Source organism: Carcharodon carcharias (assembly GCF_017639515.1).
Source record: "Carcharodon carcharias isolate sCarCar2 chromosome X unlocalized genomic scaffold, sCarCar2.pri SUPER_X_unloc_1, whole genome shotgun sequence".
Classification (NCBI taxonomy): Eukaryota; Metazoa; Chordata; class Chondrichthyes; order Lamniformes; family Lamnidae; genus Carcharodon; species Carcharodon carcharias.
In genome coordinates this window covers 764,153-787,797 of record NW_024470864.1, presented here as the reverse complement: position 1 = coordinate 787,797, position 23,645 = coordinate 764,153, and the positions used below count along the sequence as shown (strand labels likewise).

The 23,645-nt window shown below is 55.4% G+C and overlaps 1 protein-coding gene across 1 annotated transcript in view; it reads right to left on the bottom strand.

Moving 5' to 3' along the window:
• LOC121275068 (la-related protein 4-like) overlaps nt 1-23,645 on the bottom strand; it is a gene marked incomplete at its 3' end in the record, with an annotated part of 62,963 nt that overhangs the window by 14,361 nt on the left and 24,957 nt on the right. The window contains exon 2 of the mRNA XM_041182463.1: nt 6,684-6,833. Coding sequence (XP_041038397.1) covers nt 6,684-6,833 — 150 coding nt within the window. The remainder of the gene's footprint in view (nt 1-6,683; nt 6,834-23,645) is intronic.

Genomic DNA, 23,645 nt, shown 5'->3' with positions numbered 1-23,645 from the left:
CCAGACAGACAGAGCGCGAGGGGGACAGACAGAGCGCGAGGGGGACAGACAGAGCGCGAGGGGGACAGACAGAGCGCGAGGGGGACAGACAGAGCGCGAGGGGGACAGACAGAGCGCGAGGGGGACAGACAGAGCGCGAGGGGGACAGACAGAGCGCGAGGGGGACAGACAGAGCGCGAGGGGGACAGACAGAGCGCGAGGGGGACAGACAGAGCGCGAGGGGGACAGACAGAGCGCGAGGGGGACAGACAGAGCGCGAGGGGGACAGACAGAGAGCGAGGGGGACAGACAGAGAGCGAGGGGGACAGAGAGAGCGCGAGGGGGACAGACAGAGAGCGAGGGGGACAGACAGAGAGCGAGGGGGACAGACAGAGAGCGAGGGGGACAGACAGAGAGCGAGGGGGACAGACAGAGAGCGAGGGGGACAGACAGAGAGCGAGGGGGACAGACAGACAGAGAGCGAGGGGGACAGACAGACAGAGAGCGAGGGGGACAGACAGACAGAGAGCGAGGGGGACAGACAGAGAGCGAGGGGGACAGACAGAGAGCGAGGGGGACAGACAGAGAGCGAGGGGGACAGACAGAGAGCGAGGGGGACAGACAGAGAGCGAGGGGGACAGACAGAGAGCGAGGGGGACAGACAGAGAGCGAGGGGGACAGACAGAGAGCGAGGGGGACAGACAGAGAGCAAGGGGGACAGACAGAGAGCAAGGGGGACAGACAGACAGACAGAGAGCGAGGGGGACAGACAGACAGAGTGAGGGCGACAGACAGACAGACAGAGAGCGAGGGGGACAGACACACAGAGAGCGAGGGGGACGGACAAACAGACAGACAGAGAGCGAGGGGGACGGACAGGCAGACAGAGAGCGAGGGGGCCAGACAGACAGACAGAGAGCGAGGGGGACGGACAGACAGACAGAGAGCGAGGGGGACGGACAGACAGAGAGCGAGGGGGACAGACAGACAGACAGAGAGCGAGGGGGACGGACAGACAGACAGAGAGCGAGGGGGACGGACAGACAGACAGAGAGCAAGGGGGACGGACAGACAGAGAGCGAGGGGGACAGACAGACAGACAGAGAGCGAGGGGGACAGACAGACAGAGAGCGAGGGGGACAGACAGACAGACAGAGAGCGAGGGGGACGGACAGACAGACAGACAGAGAGCAAGGGGGACGGACAGACAGACAGACAGAGAGCGAGGGGGACGGACAGACAGACAGAGCGTGAGGTGGACGGACAGACAGACAGAGAGCGAGGTGGACGGACAGACAGACAGAGAGCGAGGGGGAGGGACAGACAGACAGAGAGCGAGGGGGAGGGACAGACAGACAGAGAGCGAGGGGGAGGGACAGACAGACAGAGAGCGAGGGGGAGGGACAGACAGACAGAGAGCGAGGGGGACAGACAGACAAGACAGTGAACGGGGGGGACAGACAGAGAGAGAGTGAGGGGGATGGACAGACCGAAAGAGAGCGAAGGGGACAGACAGACAGACAGAGAGCGAGGGGGACGGACAGACAGACAGTGAGCGAGGGGGAGGAACAGACAGACAGAGTGAGGGGGATGGACAGACAGACAGAGAGCGAGGGGGACAGACAGACAGAGAGCGAGGGGGACGGAGAGACAGACAGAGAGCGAGGGGGACAGACAGACAAGACAGTGAACAGGGGGGACAGACAGAGACCGAGGGGGACAGACAGACAGAAAGCGTGGGGGACAGACAGACAGAGAGCGTGGGGGACAGACAGACAGAGAGCGTGGGGGACAGACAGACAGAGAGCGTGGGGGACAGACAGACAGAGAGCGTGGGGGACAGACAGACAGACAGACAGAGAGCGAGGGGGACAGACAGACAGACAGAGAGTGAGGGGGACGGACAGAAAGCGAAGGGGACAGACAGACAGACAGAGAGCGAGGGGGACGGACAGACAGACAGAGAACAAGGGGGACAGACAGACAGACAGAGAACGAGGGGGACTGACAGACAGACAGAGAGCGAGGGGGACAGACAGACAGACAGAGAGCGAGGGGGACAGACAGACAGACAGAGAGCGAGGGGGACGGACAGACAGACAGTGAGCTAAAGGGACAGACAGACAGAGGGCGAGGGGGAAAGACAGACAGACAGAGAGCGAGGGGGACAGACAGACAGACAGACAGGCAGAGAGCGAGGGGAACAGACAGAACGAAAGAGAGCAAAGGGGATGGACAGACAGACAGAGAATGAGGGAGACAGACAGACAGACGGAGAATGAGGGGGACTGACAGACAGACAGAGAATGAGGGGGACTGACAGAGAGCGAGGGGGATGGACAGACAGACAGAGAGCGAGGGGGACAGACAGACAGACAGACAGGCAGAGAGCGAGGGGAACAGACAGAACGAAAGAGAGCAAAGGGGATGGACAGACAGACAGAGAATGAGGGAGACAGACAGACAGACGGAGAATGAGGGGGACTGACAGACAGACAGAGAATGAGGGGGACTGACAGACAGACAGAGAACGAGGGGGACTGACAGACAGACAGAGAGCGAGGGGGACAGACAGACAGACAGAGAGCGAGGGGGACGGACAGACAGACAGTGAGCTAAAGGGACAGACAGACAGAGGGCGAGGGGGAAAGACAGACAGACAGAGACCGAGGGGGACGGACAGACAGTCGGTGAGCTAAAGGGACAGACAGACAGACAGAGGGCGAGGGGGAAAGACAGACAGACAGAGAGCGAAGGGGACAGACAGAGAGCGAGGGGGACAGACAGAGAGCGAGGGGGACAGACAGAGAGCGAGGGGGATGGACAGACAGACAGAGAGCGAGGGGAACAGACAGACAGACAGACAGACAGAGAGTGAGGGGAACAGACAGACCGAAAGAGAGCAAAGGGGATGGACAGACAGACAGAGAACGAGGGGGACAGACAGACAGAGACAGAGAGCGAGGGGGACGGACAGACAGACAGAGAGCGAGGGGGACAGACAGACCGCAAGAGAGCGAAGGGGACAGACAGAGAGACAGAGAACAGGGGGGCAGACAGACAGACAGAGAACGAGGGGGACAGACAGACAGACAGAGAGCGAGGGGGACGGACATACAGACAGAGAACGAGGGGGACAGACAGACAGAGAGCGAGGGGGACGGACAGACAGACAGAGAACGAGGGGGACAGACAGACAGGCAGAGACCGAGGGGGACAGACAGACAGACAGAGAGCGAGGGGGACAGTCAGACAGAGAGCAAGGGGGACAGACAGACAGAGAGCGAGGGGGACAGACAGACAGACAGACAGAGAGCGAGGGGGACGGACAGACAGACAGAAAGCGAGGGGGACAGACAGAAAGCGAGGGGGACAGACAGAAAGCGAGGGGGACAGACAGAAAGCGAGGGGGACAGACAGAAAGCGAGGGGGACAGACAGAAAGCGAGGGGGACAGACAGAAAGCGAGGGGGACAGACAGAAAGCGAGGGGGACAGACGGACAGACAGAGCGTGAGGGGGACAGACACACAGACAGAGAGCGAGGGGGACAGACAGACAGACAGAGAGCGAGGGGGACAGACAGACAGACAGAGAGCGAGGGGGACAGACAGATAGAGAGCAAGGGGGACAGTCAGACAGAGAGCGAGGGGGACAGTCAGACAGAGAGCGAGGGGGACAGTCAGACAGAGAGCGAGGGGGACAGACAGACAGAGAGCGAGGGGGACAGACAGACAGAGAGCGAGGGGGACGGACAGACAGACAGAGAGCGAGGGGGACGGACAGACGGACAGAGAGCGAGGGGGACAAACAGACAGAGGCGAGGGGGACAGACAGACAGAGAGCGAGGGGGACAGACAGAGAGCGAGGGGGACGGACAGACAGAGAGTGAGGGGGACGGACAGACAGACAGAGAGCGAGGGGGACGGACAGACAGAAAGCGAGGGGGACGGACAGACAGAAAGCGAGGGGGACGGACAGACAGACAGAGCGATGGGGACGGACAGACAGACAGAGAGCGAGGGGGACGGACAGACAGACAGAGAGCGAGGGGGACGGACAGACAGTCGGTGAGCTAAAGGGACAGACAGACAGACAGAGGGCGAGGGGGAAAGACAGACAGACAGAGAGCGAAGGGGACAGACAGAGAGCGAGGGGGACAGACAGAGAGCGAGGGGGACAGACAGAGAGCGAGGGGGATGGACAGACAGACAGAGAGCGAGGGGAACAGACAGACAGACAGACAGACAGAGAGTGAGGGGAACAGACAGACCGAAAGAGAGCAAAGGGGATGGACAGACAGACAGAGAACGAGGGGGACAGACAGACAGAGACAGAGAGCGAGGGGGACGGACAGACAGACAGAGAGCGAGGGGGACAGACAGAGAGACAGAGAACAGGGGGGCAGACAGACAGACAGAGAATAAGGGGGACTGACAGACAGACAGAGAATGAGAGGGACTGACAGACAGACAGAGAACGAGGGGGACAGACAGACAGACAGAGAGCGAGGGGGACGGACATACAGACAGAGAACGAGGGGGACAGACAGACAGAGAGCGAGGGGGACGGACAGACAGACAGAGAACGAGGGGGACAGACAGACAGGCAGAGACCGAGGGGGACAGACAGACAGACAGAGAGCAAGGGGGACAGACAGACAGAGAGCGAGGGGGACAGACAGACAGACAGACAGAGAGCGAGGGGGACGGACAGACAGACAGAAAGCGAGGGGGACAGACAGAAAGCGAGGGGGACAGACAGAAAGCGAGGGGGACAGACGGACAGACAGAGCGTGAGGGGGACAGACACACAGACAGAGAGCGAGGGGGACAGACAGACAGACAGAGAGCGAGGGGGACAGACAGACAGAGAGCAAGGGGGACAGACAGACAGAGAGCAAGGGGGACAGTCAGACAGAGAGCGAGGGGGACAGACAGACAGAGAGCGAGGGGGACAGACAGACAGAGAGCGAGGGGGACGGACAGACAGACAGAGAGCAAGGGGGACGGACAGACAGAGAGCAAGGGGGACAGACAGACAGACAGACAGAGAGCGAGGGGGACGGACAGACAGACAGAAAGCGAGGGGGACAGACAGAAAGCGAGGGGGACAGACAGAAAGCGAGGGGGACAGACGGACAGACAGAGCGTGAAGGGGACAGACACACAGACAGAGAGCGAGGGGGACAGACAGACAGACAGAGAGCGAGGGGGACAGACAGACAGAGAGCGAGGGGGACAGTCAGACAGAGAGCGAGGGGGACAGACAGACAGAGAGCGAGGGGGACAGACAGACAGAGAGCGAGGGGGACGGACAGACAGACAGAGAGCGAGGGGGACGGACAGACAGACAGAGAGCGAGGGGGACAAACAGACAGAGACGAGGGGGACAGTCAGACAGAGAGCGAGGGGGACAGACAGACAGAGAGCGAGGGGGACAGACAGACAGAGAGCGAGGGGGACGGACAGACAGACAGAGAGCGAGGGGGACGGACAGACAGACAGAGAGCGAGGGGGACAAACAGACAGAGACGAGGGGGACAGACAGACAGAGAGCGAGGGGGACAGACAGAGAGCGAGGGGGACAGACAGAGAGCGAGGGGGACAGACAGAGAGCGAGGGGGACGGACAGACAGAGAGCGAGGGGGACGGACAGACAGAGAGCGAGGGGGACGGACAGACAGACAGAGAGCGAGGGGGACGGACAGACAGAAAGCGAGGGGGACGGACAGACAGCGATGGGGACGGACAAACAGACAGAGACGAGGGGGACAGACAGACAGAGAGCGAGGGGGACGGACAGACAGAGAGCGAGGGGGACGGACAGACAGAGAGCGAGGGGGACGGACAGACAGACAGAGAGCGAGGGGGACGGACAGACAGAAAGCGAGGGGGACGGACAGACAGACAGAGAGCAAGGGGGACGGACAGACAGAGAGCGAGGGGGACAGACAGACAGACAGAGAGCGAGGGGGACAGACAGACAGAGAGCGAGGGGGACAGACAGACAGAGAGCGAGGGGGACAGACAGACAGACAGAGAGCGAGGGGGACGGACAGACAGACAGACAGAGAGCAAGGGGGACGGACAGACAGACAGACAGAGAGCGAGGGGGACGGACAGACAGACAGAGCGTGAGGTGGACGGACAGACAGACAGAGAGCGAGGGGGAGGGACAGACAGACAGAGAGCGAGGGGGAGGGACAGACAGACAGAGAGCGAGGGGGAGGGACAGACAGACAGAGAGCGAGGGGGAGGGACAGACAGACAGAGAGCGAGGGGGAGGGACAGACAGACAGAGAGCGAGGGGGACAGACAGAGAGAGAGTGAGGGGGATGGACAGACCGAAAGAGAGCGAAGGGGACAGACAGACAGACAGAGAGCGAGGGGGACGGACAGACAGACAGTGAGCGAGGGGGAGGAACAGACAGACAGAGTGAGGGGGATGGACAGACAGACAGAGAGCGAGGGGGACAGACAGACAGAGAGCGAGGGGGACAGACAGACAGAGAGCGAGGGGGACAGACAGACAGAGAGCGAGGGGGACAGACAGAGAGCGAGGGGGACAGACAGAGAGCGAGGGGGACAGACAGACAGACAGAGAGCGAGGGGGACGGACAGACAGACAGAGACCGAGGGTGACGGACAGACAGACGGAGAGCGAGGGAGCCAGACAGACAGACAGAGAGAGAGACAGACCACACCTTGTCCTTGCTAACGCCTCGAACCACGTCTGACATCCTGCTCTCCAACACAGACTCTCCTTGTGAGCTCAGCACTGCGCCCGGTAGAGGGGGGAAATTGGAGGGGGCCAGGTCCAGTTTCACTGCTGGCACTTCCGAAGGTGGAGGTCTCTGTGGGAGGGACACAGTCCATCAAGCACAAAGACACCAAAAAGCAAACATCTTGCTGAGAGCAGTAATGACCACTTAACTCACTGTATAACACTGGGGTACAGTACTGGTGGGGACGGGTCTGTCACTGTATAACACTGGGGTACAGTGCAGGTGGGGATGGGTCTGTCACTGTATAACACTGGGGACAGTGCTGGTGGGGAGGGGTCTGTCACTGTATAACACTGGGGTACAGTACTGGTGGGGACGGGTCTGTCACTGTATATCACTGGGGTACAGTACTGGTGGGGACAGGTCTGTCACTGTATAACAATGGGGTACAGTACTGGTGGGGACAGGTCTGTCACTGTATAACACTGGGGTACAGTACTGGTGGGGACGGGTCTGTTACTGTATAACACTGGGGTACAGTACTGGTGGGGACAGGTCTGTCACCGTATAACACTGGGGTACAGTACTGGGGGGGACGGGTCTGTCACTGTATAACACTGGGGCACAGTACTGGGAGGGACGGGTCTGTCACTGTATAACACTGGGGTACAGTACTGGGGGACAAGGGTCTGTCACTGTATAACACTGGGGTACTGTACTCGTGGGAACAGGTCTGTCACTGTATAGCACTGGGGTACAGTCCTGGTGGGGACGGGTCTGTCACTGTGTAACACTGGATTACAGTACAGCTGGAAACGGGTCAGTCACTGTATAACAATGGGGTACAGTACTAGTGGGGCCGGGTTTGTCACTGTATAACACTGGGGTACAGTACTGGTGGGGACGGGTCTGTCAATTTATAACACTGGGGTACAGTACTGGTGAGGACGGGTCTGTCAATTTATAACACTGGGGTACAGTACTGGTGAGGACGGGTCTGTCACGGTATAACACTGGGGTACAGTACTGGTGGGGACAGCTCTGTCACGGTATAACACTGGGGTACTTTACTGGTGGGAAAGAGTCTGTCACTGTATAACACTGGGGTACAGTACTGGTGGGGACGGGTCCGTCACTGTATAACACTGGGGAAACAGTACCGGTGGGGACGGGTCTGTCACTGTATAACACTGGGGTACAGTACGGGTGGGGAAGGGTCTGTCACTGTAGAACACTGGGATACAGTACTGGAAGTGACGGGTCTGTCACTGTATAACACTGGGTACAGTACTGCTGGGGACGGGTCTGTCACTGTATAACACTGGGATACAGTAAAGCTGGGAACCGGTCTGTCACTGTATAACACTGGGCTACAGTACTGGTGAGGACGGGTCTGTAATTGTATAAAACTGGGATACAGTACAGCTGGGAACCGGTCTGTCACTGTATAACAATGGGGTACAGTCCTGGTGGGGACAGGTCTGTCACTGTATAACACTGGGGTACAGTACAGGTGGGGACAAGTCTCTCACTGTATAACACTGGGGTACAGTACTGCACGGGACAGGTCTGTCACTGTATAAAACTGGGGTACAGTACTGGGGGGACGGGTCTCTCACTGTATAACACGGGTGTACAGTACTGGTGGGGACGGGTCTGTCAATGTATAACCATGCGGCACAGCAGTGGTGGGGACAGGTCTGTCACGGTATAACACTAAGCTATTGAATTGGTGGGGATGGGTCTGTCACTGTATAAAAATGGGGTACAGTACTGGTGGGGACGGGTCTGTCACTGTATAACACTGGGGTAGAGTACTGGTGGGGACGGGTCTGTCACTGTATAACACTGGGGTACAGTACTGGTGGGGACGGGTCCGTCACTGTATAACACTGGGGAAACAATACTGGTGGGGACGGGTCTGTCACTGTATAACACTGGGGCACAGTACTGGTGGGGACAGGTCTGTCACTGTAGAACACTGGGGTACAGTACTGGAGGTGACGGGTCTGTCACTGTATAACACTGGGGTACAGTACTGGTGGGGATGATTCTCTCCCTGTATAACACTGGGGTACAGTACTGGTGGGGATGGGTCTGTCACTGTATAACACTGGGGTACAGTACTGGTGGGGACGGGACTGTCACTGTATAACACTGGGGTACAGTGCTGGTGGGGACGGGACTGTCACTGTATAACACTGGCGTACAGTAATGGTGGGGACGGGTCTGTCACTGTATAACACTGGGGTACAGTACTGGTGGGGACGGGACAGTCACTGTATAACACTAAGATAAAGTACTGGTGGGGAGGGTCTGTCACTATATAACACTGGGGTACAGTACTGGTGGGGACGGGTCTGTCACTATATAACACTGGGGAACAGTACAGGTGGGGACGGATCTGTCACTGTGTAACACTGGGGTACAGTACTGGTGGGGACGGGTCTGTCACTGTATAAAACTGGGGTTCCGTGCTAGTGGGGACGGGTCTGTCACTGTATAACACAGGGGTACAGTACTGGTGGGGACGGGTCTGTCACTGTATAACACTGGGGTACAGTACAGGTGAGGACGGGTCTGTCACTGTATAACACTGGCGTACAGTACTGGTGGGGACCGGTCTGTCACTGTATAACACTGGGGTACAGTACTGGTGGGGACGGGTCTGTCACTGTAGAAAACTGGGGTACAGTACTGGGGGTGACGGGTCTGTCACTGTATAACACTGGGGTACAGTACTGGTGGGGATGATTCTCTCCCTGTATAACACTGGGGTACAGTACTGGTGGGGATGGGTTGTCACTGTATAACACTGGGGTACAGTACTGGTGGGGACGGGACTGTCACTGTATAACACTGGGGTACAGTGCTGGTGGGGACGGTCCTGTCACTGTATAACACTTGCGTACAGTAATGGTGGGGACGGGTCTGTCACTGTATAACACTGGGGTACAGTACTGGTGGGGACGGGACAGTCACTGTATAACACTAAGATAAAGTACTGGTGGGGACGGGTCTGTCACTGTATAACACTGGGGTACAGTACTGGTGGGGACGGGTCTGTCACTATATAACACTGGGGTACAGTACTGGTGGGGACGGGTCTGTCACTGTGCAACACTGGGGTACAGTACTGGTGGGGACAGGTCTGTCACTGTATAACACTGGGGTTCCGTGCTAGTGGGGACCGGTCTGTCACTGTATAACACAGGGGTGCAGTACTGGTGGGGACGGGTCTGTCACTGTATAACACTGGCGAACAGGACTGGTGGGGACCGGTCTGTCACTGTATAACACAGGGGTACAGTACTGGTGGGGACGGGTCTGTCACTGTATAACACTGGCGTACAGTACTGGTGGGGACCGGTCTGTCACTGTATAACACTGGAGTACAGTACTGGTGAGGACGGGTCTGTCACTGTAAAACACTGGGGTACAGTACTGGTGGGGACAGGTCTGTCACTGTATAACACTGGGGTACTTTACTGGTGGGGAAGGGTCTGTCACTGTATAACACTGGGGTACAGGACTGGTGGGGACGGGTCCGTCACTGTATAACACTGGGGAAACAATACCGGTGGGGACGGGTCTGTCACTGTATCACACTGGGGTACAGTACTGGTGGGGACGGGTCTGTCACTGTAGAACACTGAGGTACAGTACTGGAGGTGACGGGTCTGTCACTGTATAACACTGGGGTACAGTACTGGTGGGGATGATTCTCTCACTGTATAACTCTGGGGTACAGTACTGGTAGGAACGGATCTTTCACTGTATAACACTGGGGTACAGTACTGGTGGGGACGGGTCTGTTACTGTATAACACTGAGGTACAGTACTGGTGGGGACGGGTCTGTCACTGTATAACACTGGGGTACAGTACTGGTAGGGACATGTCCGTCACTGTATAACACTGGGGAAACAGTACCGGTGGGGACAGGTCTGTCACTGTATAACACTGGGGTACAGTACGGGTGGGGAAGGGTCTGTCACTGTGCAACACTGGGGTACAGTACTGGTGGGGACAGGTCTGTCACTGTATAACACTGGGGTTCCGTGCTAGTGGGGACCGGTCTGTCACTGTATAACACAGGGGTACAGTACTGGTAGGGACGGGTCTGTCACTGTATAACACTGGCGAACAGTACTGGTGGGGACCGGTCTGTCACTGTATAACACAGGGGTACAGTACTGGTGGGGACGGGTCTGTCACTGTATAACACTGGCGTACAGTACTGGTGGGGACCGGTCTGTCACTGTATAACACTGGAGTACAGTACTGGTGAGGACGGGTCTGTCACTGTATAACACTGGGGTACAGTACTGGTGGGGACAGGTCTGTCACTGTATAACACTGGGGTACTTTACTGGTGGGGAAGGGTCTGTCACTGTATAACACTGGGGTACAGGACTGGTGGGGACGGGTCCGTCACTGTATAACACTGGGGAAACAATACCGGTGGGGACGGGTCTGTCACTGTATCACACTGGGGTACAGTACTGGTGGGGACGGGTCTGTCACTGTAGAACACTGAGGTACAGTACTGGAGGTGACGGGTCTGTCACTGTATAACACTGGGGTACAGTACTGGTGGGGATGATTCTCTCACTGTATAACACTGGGGTACAGTACTGGTAGGAACGGATCTTTCACTGTATAACACTGGGGTACAGTACTGGTGGGGACGGGTCTGTCACTGTATAACACTGGGGTACAGTACTGGTGGGGACGGGTCTGTCACTGTATAACACTGGGGTACAGTACTGGTGGGGACGGGTCCGTCACTGTATAACACTGGGGAAACAGTACCGGTGGGGACGGGTCTGTCACTGTATAACACTGGGGTACAGTACAGGTGGGGAAGGGTCTGTCACTGTAGAACACTGGGATACAGTACTGGAAGTGATGGGTCTGTCACTGTATAACACTGGGGTACAGTACTGCTGGGGACGGGTCTGTCACTGTATAACACTGGGATACAGTAAAGCTGGGAACCGGTCTGTCACTGTATAACACTGGGCTACAGTACTGGTGAGGACGGGTCTGTAATTGTATAAAACTGGGATACAGTACAGCTGGGAACTGGTCTGTCACTGTATAACAATGGGGTACAGTCCGGGTGGGGACAGGTCTGTCACTGTATAACACTGGGGTACAGTACAGGTGGGGACAAGTCTCTCACTGTATAACACTGGGGTAAAGTACTGCACGGGACAGGTCTGTCACTGTATAAAACTGGGGTACAGTACTGGGGGGACGGGTCTCTCACTGTATAACACGGGTGTACAGTACTGGTGGGGACGGGTCTGTCAATGTATAACCATGCGGCACAGTAGTGGTGGGGACAGGTCTGTCACGGTATAACACTAAGCTATTGAATTGGTGGGGATGGGTCTGTCACTGTATAAAAATGGGGTACAGTACTGGTGGGGACGGGTCTGTCACTGTATAACACTGGGGTACAGTACTGATGGGGACGGGTCTGTCACTGTATAACACTGGGGTACAGTACTGGTGGGGACGGGTCCGTCACTGTATAACACTGGGGAAACAATACCGGTGGGGACGGGTCTGTCACTGTATAACACTGGGGCACAGTACTGGTGGGGACGGGTCTGTCACTGTAGAAAACTGGGGTACAGTACTGGAGGTGACGGGTCTGTCACTGTATAACACTGGGGTACAGTACTGGTGGGGATGATTCTCTCCCTGTATAACACTGGGGTACAGTACTGGTGGGGATGGGTCTGTCACTGTATAACACTGGGGTACAGTACTGGTGGGGACGGGACTGTCACTGTATAACACTGGGGTACAGTGCTGGTGGGGACGGATCTGTCACTGTATAACACTGGCGTACAGTAATGGTGGGGACGGGTCTGTCACTGTATAACACTGGGGTACAGTACTGGTGGGGACGGGACAGTCACTGTATAACACTAAGATAAAGTACTGGTGGGGACGGGTCTGTCACTATATAACACTGGGGTACAGTACTGGTGGGGACGGGTCTGTCACTATATAACACTGGAGTACAGCACTGGTGGGGACGGGTCTGTCACTGTGTAACACTGGGGTACTTTACTGGTGGGGACAGGTCTGTCACTGTATAACACTGGGGTTCCGTGCTAGTGGGGACGGGTCTGTCACTGTATAACACAGGGGTACAGTACTGGTGGGGACGGGTCTGTCACTGTATAACACTGGGGTACAGTACTGGTGAGGACGGGTCTGTCACTGTATAACACTGGCGTACAGTACTGGTGGGGACGGGTCTGTCACTGTATAACACTGGGGTACTTCACTGGTGGGGAAGGGTCTGTCACTGTATAACACTGGGGTACAGGACTGGTGGGGACGGGTCTGTCACTGTATAACACTGGCGTACAGTACTGGTGGGGACCGGTCTGTCACTGTATAACACTGGAGTACAGTACTGGTGAGGACGGGTCTGTCACTGTATAACACTGGGGTACAGTACTGGTGGGGACAGGTCTGTCACTGTATAACACTGGGGTACTTTACTGGTGGGGAAGGGTCTGTCACTGTATAACACTGGGGTACAGGACTGGTGGGGACGGGTCCGTCACTGTATAACACTGGGGAAACAATACCGGTGGGGACGGGTCTGTCACTGTATCACACTGGGGTACAGTACTGGTGGGGACGGGTCTGTCACTGTAGAACACTGAGGTACAGTACTGGAGGTGACGGGTCTGTCACTGTATAACACTGGGGTACAGTACTGGTGGGGATGATTCTCTCACTGTATAACACTGGGGTACAGTACTGGTAGGAACGGATCTTTCACTGTATAACACTGGGGTACAGTACTGGTGGGGACGGGTCTGTCACTGTATAACACTGGGGTACAGTACTGGTGGGGACGGGTCTGTCACTGTATAACACTGGGGTTCAGTACTGGTGGGGACGGGTCTGTCACTGTATAACACTGGGGTACAGTACTGGTGGGGACGGGTCTGTCATTGTATAACACTGGGGTACAGTACTGGTGGGGACGGGTCTGTCACTGTGTAACACTGGGGTACAGTACTGGTGGGGACAGGTCTGTCATTGTATAACACTGGGGTTCCGTGCTAGTGGGGACAGGTCTGTCACTGTATAACACTGGGGTACAGTACTGGTGGGGACAGGTCTGTCACTGTATAACACTGGGGTACAGTACTGGTGGGGACAGGTCTGTCACTGTATAACACTGGGGTACAGTACTGGTGGACGCGGGTCTGTCACTGTATAACACTGGGGTACAGTACTGGTGGGGACAGGTCTGTCACTGTATAACACTGGGGTTCCATGCTAGTGGGGACGGGTCTGTCACTGTATAACACTGGGGTACAGTACTGGTGGGGACGGGTCTGTCACTGCATAACACAGGGGTACAGTACTTGTGGGGACAGGTCTGTCACTGTACAACACTGGCGTACAGTACTGGTGGGGACCGGTCTGTCACTGTATAACACTGGGGTACAGTACTGGTGGGGACAGGTCTGTCACTGTATAACACTGGGGTTCCGTGCTAGTGGGGACGGGTCTGTCATTGTATAACACTGGGGTACAGTACTGGTGGGGACGGGTCTGTCACTGTGTAACACTGGGGTACAGTACTGGTGGGGACAGGTCTGTCATTGTATAACACTGGGGTTCCGTGCTAGTGGGGACAGGTCTGTCACTGTATAACACTGGGGTACAGTACTGGTGGGGACAGGTCTGTCACTGTATAACACTGGGGTACAGTACTGGTGGGGACAGGTCTGTCACTGTATAACACTGGGGTACAGTACTGGTGGACGCGGGTCTGTCACTGTATAACACTGGGGTACAGTACTGGTGGGGACAGGTCTGTCACTGTATAACACTGGGGTTCCATGCTAGTGGGGACGGGTCTGTCACTGTATAACACTGGGGTACAGTACTGGTGGGCACGGGTCTGTCACTGCATAACACAGGGGTACAGTACTTGTGGGGACAGGTCTGTCACTGTACAACACTGGCGTACAGTACTGGTGGGGACCGGTCTGTCACTGTATAACACTGGGGTACAGTACTGGTGGGGACAGGTCTGTCACTGTATAACACTGGGGTTCCGTGCTAGTGGGGACGGGTCTGTCACTGTATAACACTGGGGTACAGTACTGGTGGGGACGGGTCTGTCACTGCATAACACAGGGGTACAGTACTTGTGGGGACAGGTCTGTCACTGTACAACACTGGCGTACAGTACTGGTGGGGACCGGTCTGTCACTGTATAACACTGGGGTACAGTACTGGTGGGGACGGGTCTGTCACTGTCAAACACTGGGGTTCCAAGCTGGTGGGGACAGGTCTGTCACTGTATAACACTATGGTACTTTACTGGTGGGGAAGGGTCTGTCACTGTATAACACTGGGGTACAGTACTGGTGGGGACGGGTCCGTCACTGTATAACACTGGGGAAACAGTACCGGTGGGGACGGGTCTCTCACTGTATAACACTGGGGTACAGTACTCGTGGGGACGGGTCTGTCACTGTAGAACACTGGGGTACAGTACTGGAGGTGACGGGTCTGTCACTGTATAACACTGGGGTACAGTACTGGTGGGGACGGGTCTGTCACTGTGTAACACTGGGGTACAGTACTGGTGGGGACGGGTCTGTCACTGTATAACACTGGGATACAGTACAGCAGGGAACCGGTCTGTCACTGTATAACACTGGGGTACAGTACAGGTGGGGACAAGTCTCTCACTGTATAACACTGGGGTACAGTACTGGTGGGGAGAGGTCTGTCACTGTATAACACTGGGGTACAGTACTGGTGGGGACGGGTCAGTCACTGTATAACACTGGGGTACAGTACTGGTGGGGACGGGTCTGTCACTGTATAACACTGGGGTACAGTACTGGTAGGAACGGATCTTTCACTGTATAACACTGGGGTACAGTACTGGTGGGGATGGGTCTGTCACTGTATAACACTGGGGTACAGTACTGGTGGGGACGGGTCTGTCACTGTATAACACTGGGGTACAGTACTGGTGGGGACGGGTCCGTCACTGTATAACACTGGGGAAACAGTACCGGTGGGGACGGGTCTGTCACTGTATAACACTGGGGTACAGTACGGGTGGGGAAGGGTCTGTCACTGTGCAACACTGGGGTACAGTACTGGTGGGGACAGGTCTGTCACTGTATAACACTGGGGTTCCGTGCTAGTGGGGACCGGTCTGTCACTGTATAACACAGGGGTACAGTACTGGTGGGGACGGGTCTGTCACTGTATAACACTGGCGAACAGTACTGGTGGGGACCGGTCTGTCACTGTATAACACCGGGGTACAGTACTGGTGGGGACGGGTCTGTCACTGTATAACACTGGCGTACAGTACTGGTGGGGACCGGTCTGTCACTGTATAACACTGGAGTACAGTACTGGTGAGGACGGGTCTGTCACTGTATAACACTGGGGTACAGTACTGGTGGGGACAGGTCTGTCACTGTATAACACTGGGGTACAGGACTGGTGGGGACGGGTCTGTCACTGTATAACACTGGGGAAACAATACCGGTGGGGACGGGTCTGTCACTGTATCACACTGGGGTACAGTACTGGTGGGGACGGGTCTGTCACTGTAGAACACTGAGGTACAGTACTGGAGGTGACGGGTCTGTCACTGTATAACACTGGGGTACAGTACTGGTGGGGATGATTCTCTCACTGTATAACACTGGGGTACTGTACTGATAGGAACGGATCTTTCACTGTATAACACTGGGGTACAGTACTGGTGGGGACGGGTCTGTCACTGTATAGCACTGGGGTACAGTACTGGTGGGGACGGGTCTGTCACTGTTTAACACTGGGGTACAGTACTGGTGGGGACGGGTCCGTCACTGTATAACACTGGGGAAACAGTACCGGTGGGGACGGGTCTGTCACTGTATAACACTGGGGTACAGTACGGGTGGGGAAGGGTCTGTCACTGTAGAACACTGGGATACAGTACTGGAAGTGATGGGTCTGTCACTGTAGAACACTGAGGTACAGTACTGGAGGTGACGGGTCTGTCACTGTATAACACTGGGATACAGTAAAGCTGGGAACCGGTCTGTCACTGTATAACACTGGGCTACAGTACTGGTGAGGACGGGTCTGTAATTGTATAAAACTGGGATACAGTACAGCTGGGAACCGGTCTGTCACTGTATAACAATGGGGTACAGTCCTGGTGGGGACAGGTCTGTCACTGTATAACACTGGGGTACAGTACAGGTGGGGACAAGTCTCTCACTGTATAACACTGGGGTACAGTACTGCACGGGACAGGTCTGTCACTGTATAAAACTGGGGTACAGTACTGGGGGGACGGGTCTCTCACTGTATAACACGGGTGTACAGTACTGGTGGGGACGGGTCTGTCAATGTATAACCATGCGGCACAGTAGTGGTGGGGACAGGTCTGTCACGGTATAACACTAAGCTATTGAATTGGTGGGGATGGGTCTGTCACTGTATAAAAATGGGGTACAGTACTGGTGGGGACGGGTCTGTCACTGTATAACACTGGGGTACAGTACTGGTGGGGACGGGTCTGTCACTGTATAACACCGGGGTACAGTACTGGTGGGGACGGGTCCATCACTGTATAACACTGGGGAAACAATACCGGTGGGGACGGGTCTGTCACTGTATAACACTGGGGCACAGTACTGGTGGGGACGGGTCTGTCACTGTAGAACACTGGGGTACAGTACTGGAGGTGACGGGTCTGTCACTGTACAACACTGGGGTACAGTACTGGTGGGGATGATTCTCTCCCTGTATAACACTGGGGTACAGTACTGGTGGGGATGGGTCTGTCACTGTATAACACTGGGGTACAGTACTGGTGGGGACGGGACTGTCACTGCATAACACTGGGGTACAGTGCTGGTGGGGACGGGACTGTCACTGTATAACACTGGCGTACAGTAATGGTGGGGACGGGTCTGTCACTGTATAACACTGGGGTACAGTACTGGTGGGGACGGGACAGTCACTGTACAACACTAAGATAAAGTACTGGTGGGGACGGGTCTGTCACTATATAACACTGGGGTACAGTACTGGTGGGGACGGGTCTGTCACTATATAACACTGGGGTACAGTACTGGTGGGGACAGGTCTGTCACTGTGTAACACTGGGGTACAGTACTGGTGGGGACAGGTCTGTCACTGTATAACACTGGGGTTCTGTGCTAGTGGGGACGGGTCTGTCACTGTATAACACTGGGGTACAGTACTGGTGGGGACGGGTCCGTCACTGTGTAACACTGGGGTACAGTACTGGTGGGGACAGGTCTGTCATTGTATAACACTGGGGTTCCGTGCTAGTGGGGACAGGTCTGTCACTGTATAACACTGGGGTACAGTACTGGTGGGGACAGGTCTGTCACTGTATAACACTGGGGTACAGTACTGGTGGGGACAGGTCTGTCACTGTATAACACTGGGGTACAGTACTGGTGGACGCGGGTCTGTCACTGTATAACACTGGGGTACAGTACTGGTGGGGACAGGTCTGTCACTGTATAACACTGGGGTTCCATGCTAGTGGGGACGGGTCTGTCACTGTATAACACTGGGGTACAGTACTGGTGGGCACGGGTCTGTCACTGCATAACACAGGGGTACAGTACTTGTGGGGACAGGTCTGTCACTGTACAACACTGGCGTACAGTACTGGTGGGGACCGGTCTGTCACTGTATAACACTGGGGTACAGTACTGGTGGGGACAGGTCTGTCACTGTATAACACTGGGGTTCCGTGCTAGTGGGGACGGGTCTGTCACTGTATAACACTGGGGTACAGTACTGGTGGGGACGGGTCTGTCACTGCATAACACAGGGGTACAGTACTTGTGGGGACAGGTCTGTCACTGTACAACACTGGCGTACAGTACTGGTGGGGACCGGTCTGTCACTGTATAACACTGGGGTACAGTACTGGTGGGGACGGGTCTGTCACTGTCAAACACTGGGGTTCCAAGCTGGTGGGGACAGGTCTGTCACTGTATAACACTATGGTACTTTACTGGTGGGGAAGGGTCTGTCACTGTATAACACTGGGGTACAGTACTGGTGGGGACGGGTCCGTCACTGTATAACACTGGGGAAACAGTACCGGTGGGGACGGGTCTCTCACTGTATAACACTGGGGTACAGTACTCGTGGGGACGGGTCTGTCACTGTAGAACACTGGGGTACAGTACTGGAGGTGACGGGTCTGTCACTGTATAACACTGGGGTACAGTACTGGTGGGGACGGGTCTGTCACTGTGTAACACTGGGGTACAGTACTGGTGGGGACGGGTCTGTCACTGTATAACACTGGGATACAGTACAGCAGGGAACCGGTCTGTCACTGTATAACACTGGGGTACAGTACAGGTGGGGACAAGTCTCTCACTGTATAACACTGGGGTACAGTACTGGTGGGGAGAGGTCTGTCACTGTATAACACTGGGGTACAGTACTGGTGGGGACGGGTCAGTCACTGTATAACACTGGGGTACAGTACTGGTGGGGACGGGTCTGTCACTGTATAACACTGGGGTACAGTACTGGTAGGAACGGATCTTTCACTGTATAACACTGGGGTACAGTACTGGTGGGGATGGGTCTGTCACTGTATAACACTGGGGTACAGTACTGGTGGGGACGGGTCTGTCACTGTATAACACTGGGGTACAGTACTGGTGGGGACGGGTCCGTCACTGTATAACACTGGGGAAACAGTACCGGTGGGGACGGGTCTGTCACTGTATAACACTGGGGTACAGTACGGGTGGGGAAGGGTCTGTCACTGTGCAACACTGGGGTACAGTACTGGTGGGGACAGGTCTGTCACTGTATAACACTGGGGTTCCGTGCTAGTGGGGACCGGTCTGTCACTGTATAACACAGGGGTACAGTACTGGTGGGGACGGGTCTGTCACTGTATAACACTGGCGAACAGTACTGGTGGGGACCGGTCTGTCACTGTATAACACCGGGGTACAGTACTGGTGGGGACGGGTCTGTCACTGTATAACACTGGCGTACAGTACTGGTGGGGACCGGTCTGTCACTGTATAACACTGGAGTACAGTACTGGTGAGGACGGGTCTGTCACTGTATAACACTGGGGTACAGTACTGGTGGGGACAGGTCTGTCACTGTATAACACTGGGGTACAGGACTGGTGGGGACGGGTCTGTCACTGTATAACACTGGGGAAACAATACCGGTGGGGACGGGTCTGTCACTGTATCACACTGGGGTACAGTACTGGTGGGGACGGGTCTGTCACTGTAGAACACTGAGGTACAGTACTGGAGGTGACGGGTCTGTCACTGTATAACACTGGGGTACAGTACTGGTGGGGATGATTCTCTCACTGTATAACACTGGGGTACTGTACTGATAGGAACGGATCTTTCACTGTATAACACTGGGGTACAGTACTGGTGGGGACGGGTCTGTCACTGTATAGCACTGGGGTACAGTACTGGTGGGGACGGGTCTGTCACTGTTTAACACTGGGGTACAGTACTGGTGGGGACGGGTCCGTCACTGTATAACACTGGGGAAACAGTACCGGTGGGGACGGGTCTGTCACTGTATAACACTGGGGTACAGTACGGGTGGGGAAGGGTCTGTCACTGTAGAACACTGGGATACAGTACTGGAAGTGATGGGTCTGTCACTGTAGAACACTGAGGTACAGTACTGGAGGTGACGGGTCTGTCACTGTATAACACTGGGATACAGTAAAGCTGGGAACCGGTCTGTCACTGTATAACACTGGGCTACAGTACTGGTGAGGACGGGTCTGTAATTGTATAAAACTGGGATACAGTACAGCTGGGAACCGGTCTGTCACTGTATAACAATGGGGTACAGTCCTGGTGGGGACAGGTCTGTCACTGTATAACACTGGGGTACAGTACAGGTGGGGACAAGTCTCTCACTGTATAACACTGGGGTACAGTACTGCACGGGACAGGTCTGTCACTGTATAAAACTGGGGTACAGTACTGGGGGGACGGGTCTCTCACTGTATAACACGGGTGTACAGTACTGGTGGGGACGGGTCTGTCAATGTATAACCATGCGGCACAGTAGTGGTGGGGACAGGTCTGTCACGGTATAACACTAAGCTATTGAATTGGTGGGGATGGGTCTGTCACTGTATAAAAATGGGGTACAGTACTGGTGGGGACGGGTCTGTCACTGTATAACACTGGGGTACAGTACTGGTGGGGACGGGTCTGTCACTGTATAACACCGGGGTACAGTACTGGTGGGGACGGGTCCATCACTGTATAACACTGGGGAAACAATACCGGTGGGGACGGGTCTGTCACTGTATAACACTGGGGCACAGTACTGGTGGGGACAGGTCTGTCACTGTAGAACACTGGGGTACAGTACTGGAGGTGACGGGTCTGTCACTGTACAACACTGGGGTACAGTACTGGTGGGGATGATTCTCTCCCTGTATAACACTGGGGTACAGTACTGGTGGGGATGGGTCTGTCACTGTATAACACTGGGGTACAGTACTGGTGGGGACGGGACTGTCACTGTATAACACTGGGGTACAGTGCTGGTGGGGACGGGACTGTCACTGTATAACACTGGCGTACAGTAATGGTGGGGACGGGTCTGTCACTGTATAACACTGGGGTACAGTACTGGTGGGGACGGGACAGTCACTGTACAACACTAAGATAAAGTACTGGTGGGGACGGGTCTGTCACTATATAACACTGGGGTACAGTACTGGTGGGGACGGGTCTGTCACTATATAACACTGGGGTACAGTACTGGTGGGGACAGGTCTGTCACTGTGTAACACTGGGGTACAGTACTGGTGGGGACCGGTCTGTCACTGTATAACACTGGGGTACAGTACTGGTGGGGACGGGTCTGTCACTGTCAAACACTGGGGTTCCAAGCTGGTGGGGACAGGTCTGTCACTGTATAACACTATGGTACTTTACTGGTGGGGAAGGGTCTGTCACTGTATAACACTGGGGTACAGTACTGGTGGGGACGGGTCCGTCACTGTATAACACTGGGGAAACAGTACCGGTGGGGACGGGTCTCTCACTGTATAACACTGGGGTACAGTACTCGTGGGGACGGGTCTGTCACTGTAGAACACTGGGGTACAGTACTGGAGGTGACGGGTCTGTCACTGTATAACACTGGGGTACAGTACTGGTGGGGACGGGTCTGTCACTGTGTAACACTGGGGTACAGTACTGGTGGGGACGGGTCTGTCACTGTATAACACTGGGATACAGTACAGCAGGGAACCGGTCTGTCACTGTATAACACTGGGGTACAGTACAGGTGGGGACAAGTCTCTCACTGTATAACACTGGGGTACAGTACTGGTGGGGAGAGGTCTGTCACTGTATAACACTGGGGTACAGTACTGGTGGGGACGGGTCAGTCACTGTATAACACTGGGGTACAGTACTGGTGGGGACGGGTCTGTCACTGTATAACACTGGGGTACAGTACTGGTAGGAACGGATCTTTCACTGTATAACACTGGGGTACAGTACTGGTGGGGATGGGTCTGTCACTGTATAACACTGGGGTACAGTACTGGTGGGGACGGGTCTGTCACTGTATAACACTGGGGTACAGTACTGGTGGGGACGGGTCCGTCACTGTATAACACTGGGGAAACAGTACCGGTGGGGACGGGTCTGTCACTGTATAACACTGGGGTACAGTACGGGTGGGGAAGGGTCTGTCACTGTGCAACACTGGGGTACAGTACTGGTGGGGACAGGTCTGTCACTGTATAACACTGGGGTTCCGTGCTAGTGGGGACCGGTCTGTCACTGTATAACACAGGGGTACAGTACTGGTGGGGACGGGTCTGTCACTGTATAACACTGGCGAACAGTACTGGTGGGGACCGGTCTGTCACTGTATAACACCGGGGTACAGTACTGGTGGGGACGGGTCTGTCACTGTATAACACTGGCGTACAGTACTGGTGGGGACCGGTCTGTCACTGTATAACACTGGAGTACAGTACTGGTGAGGACGGGTCTGTCACTGTATAACACTGGGGTACAGTACTGGTGGGGACAGGTCTGTCACTGTATAACACTGGGGTACAGGACTGGTGGGGACGGGTCTGTCACTGTATAACACTGGGGAAACAATACCGGTGGGGACGGGTCTGTCACTGTATCACACTGGGGTACAGTACTGGTGGGGACGGGTCTGTCACTGTAGAACACTGAGGTACAGTACTGGAGGTGACGGGTCTGTCACTGTATAACACTGGGGTACAGTACTGGTGGGGATGATTCTCTCACTGTATAACACTGGGGTACTGTACTGATAGGAACGGATCTTTCACTGTATAACACTGGGGTACAGTACTGGTGGGGACGGGTCTGTCACTGTATAGCACTGGGGTACAGTACTGGTGGGGACGGGTCTGTCACTGTTTAACACTGGGGTACAGTACTGGTGGGGACGGGTCCGTCACTGTATAACACTGGGGAAACAGTACCGGTGGGGACGGGTCTGTCACTGTATAACACTGGGGTACAGTACGGGTGGGGAAGGGTCTGTCACTGTAGAACACTGGGATACAGTACTGGAAGTGATGGGTCTGTCACTGTAGAACACTGAGGTACAGTACTGGAGGTGACGGGTCTGTCACTGTATAACACTGGGATACAGTAAAGCTGGGAACCGGTCTGTCACTGTATAACACTGGGCTACAGTACTGGTGAGGACGGGTCTGTAATTGTATAAAACTGGGATACAGTACAGCTGGGAACCGGTCTGTCACTGTATAACAATGGGGTACAGTCCTGGTGGGGACAGGTCTGTCACTGTATAACACTGGGGTACAGTACAGGTGGGGACAAGTC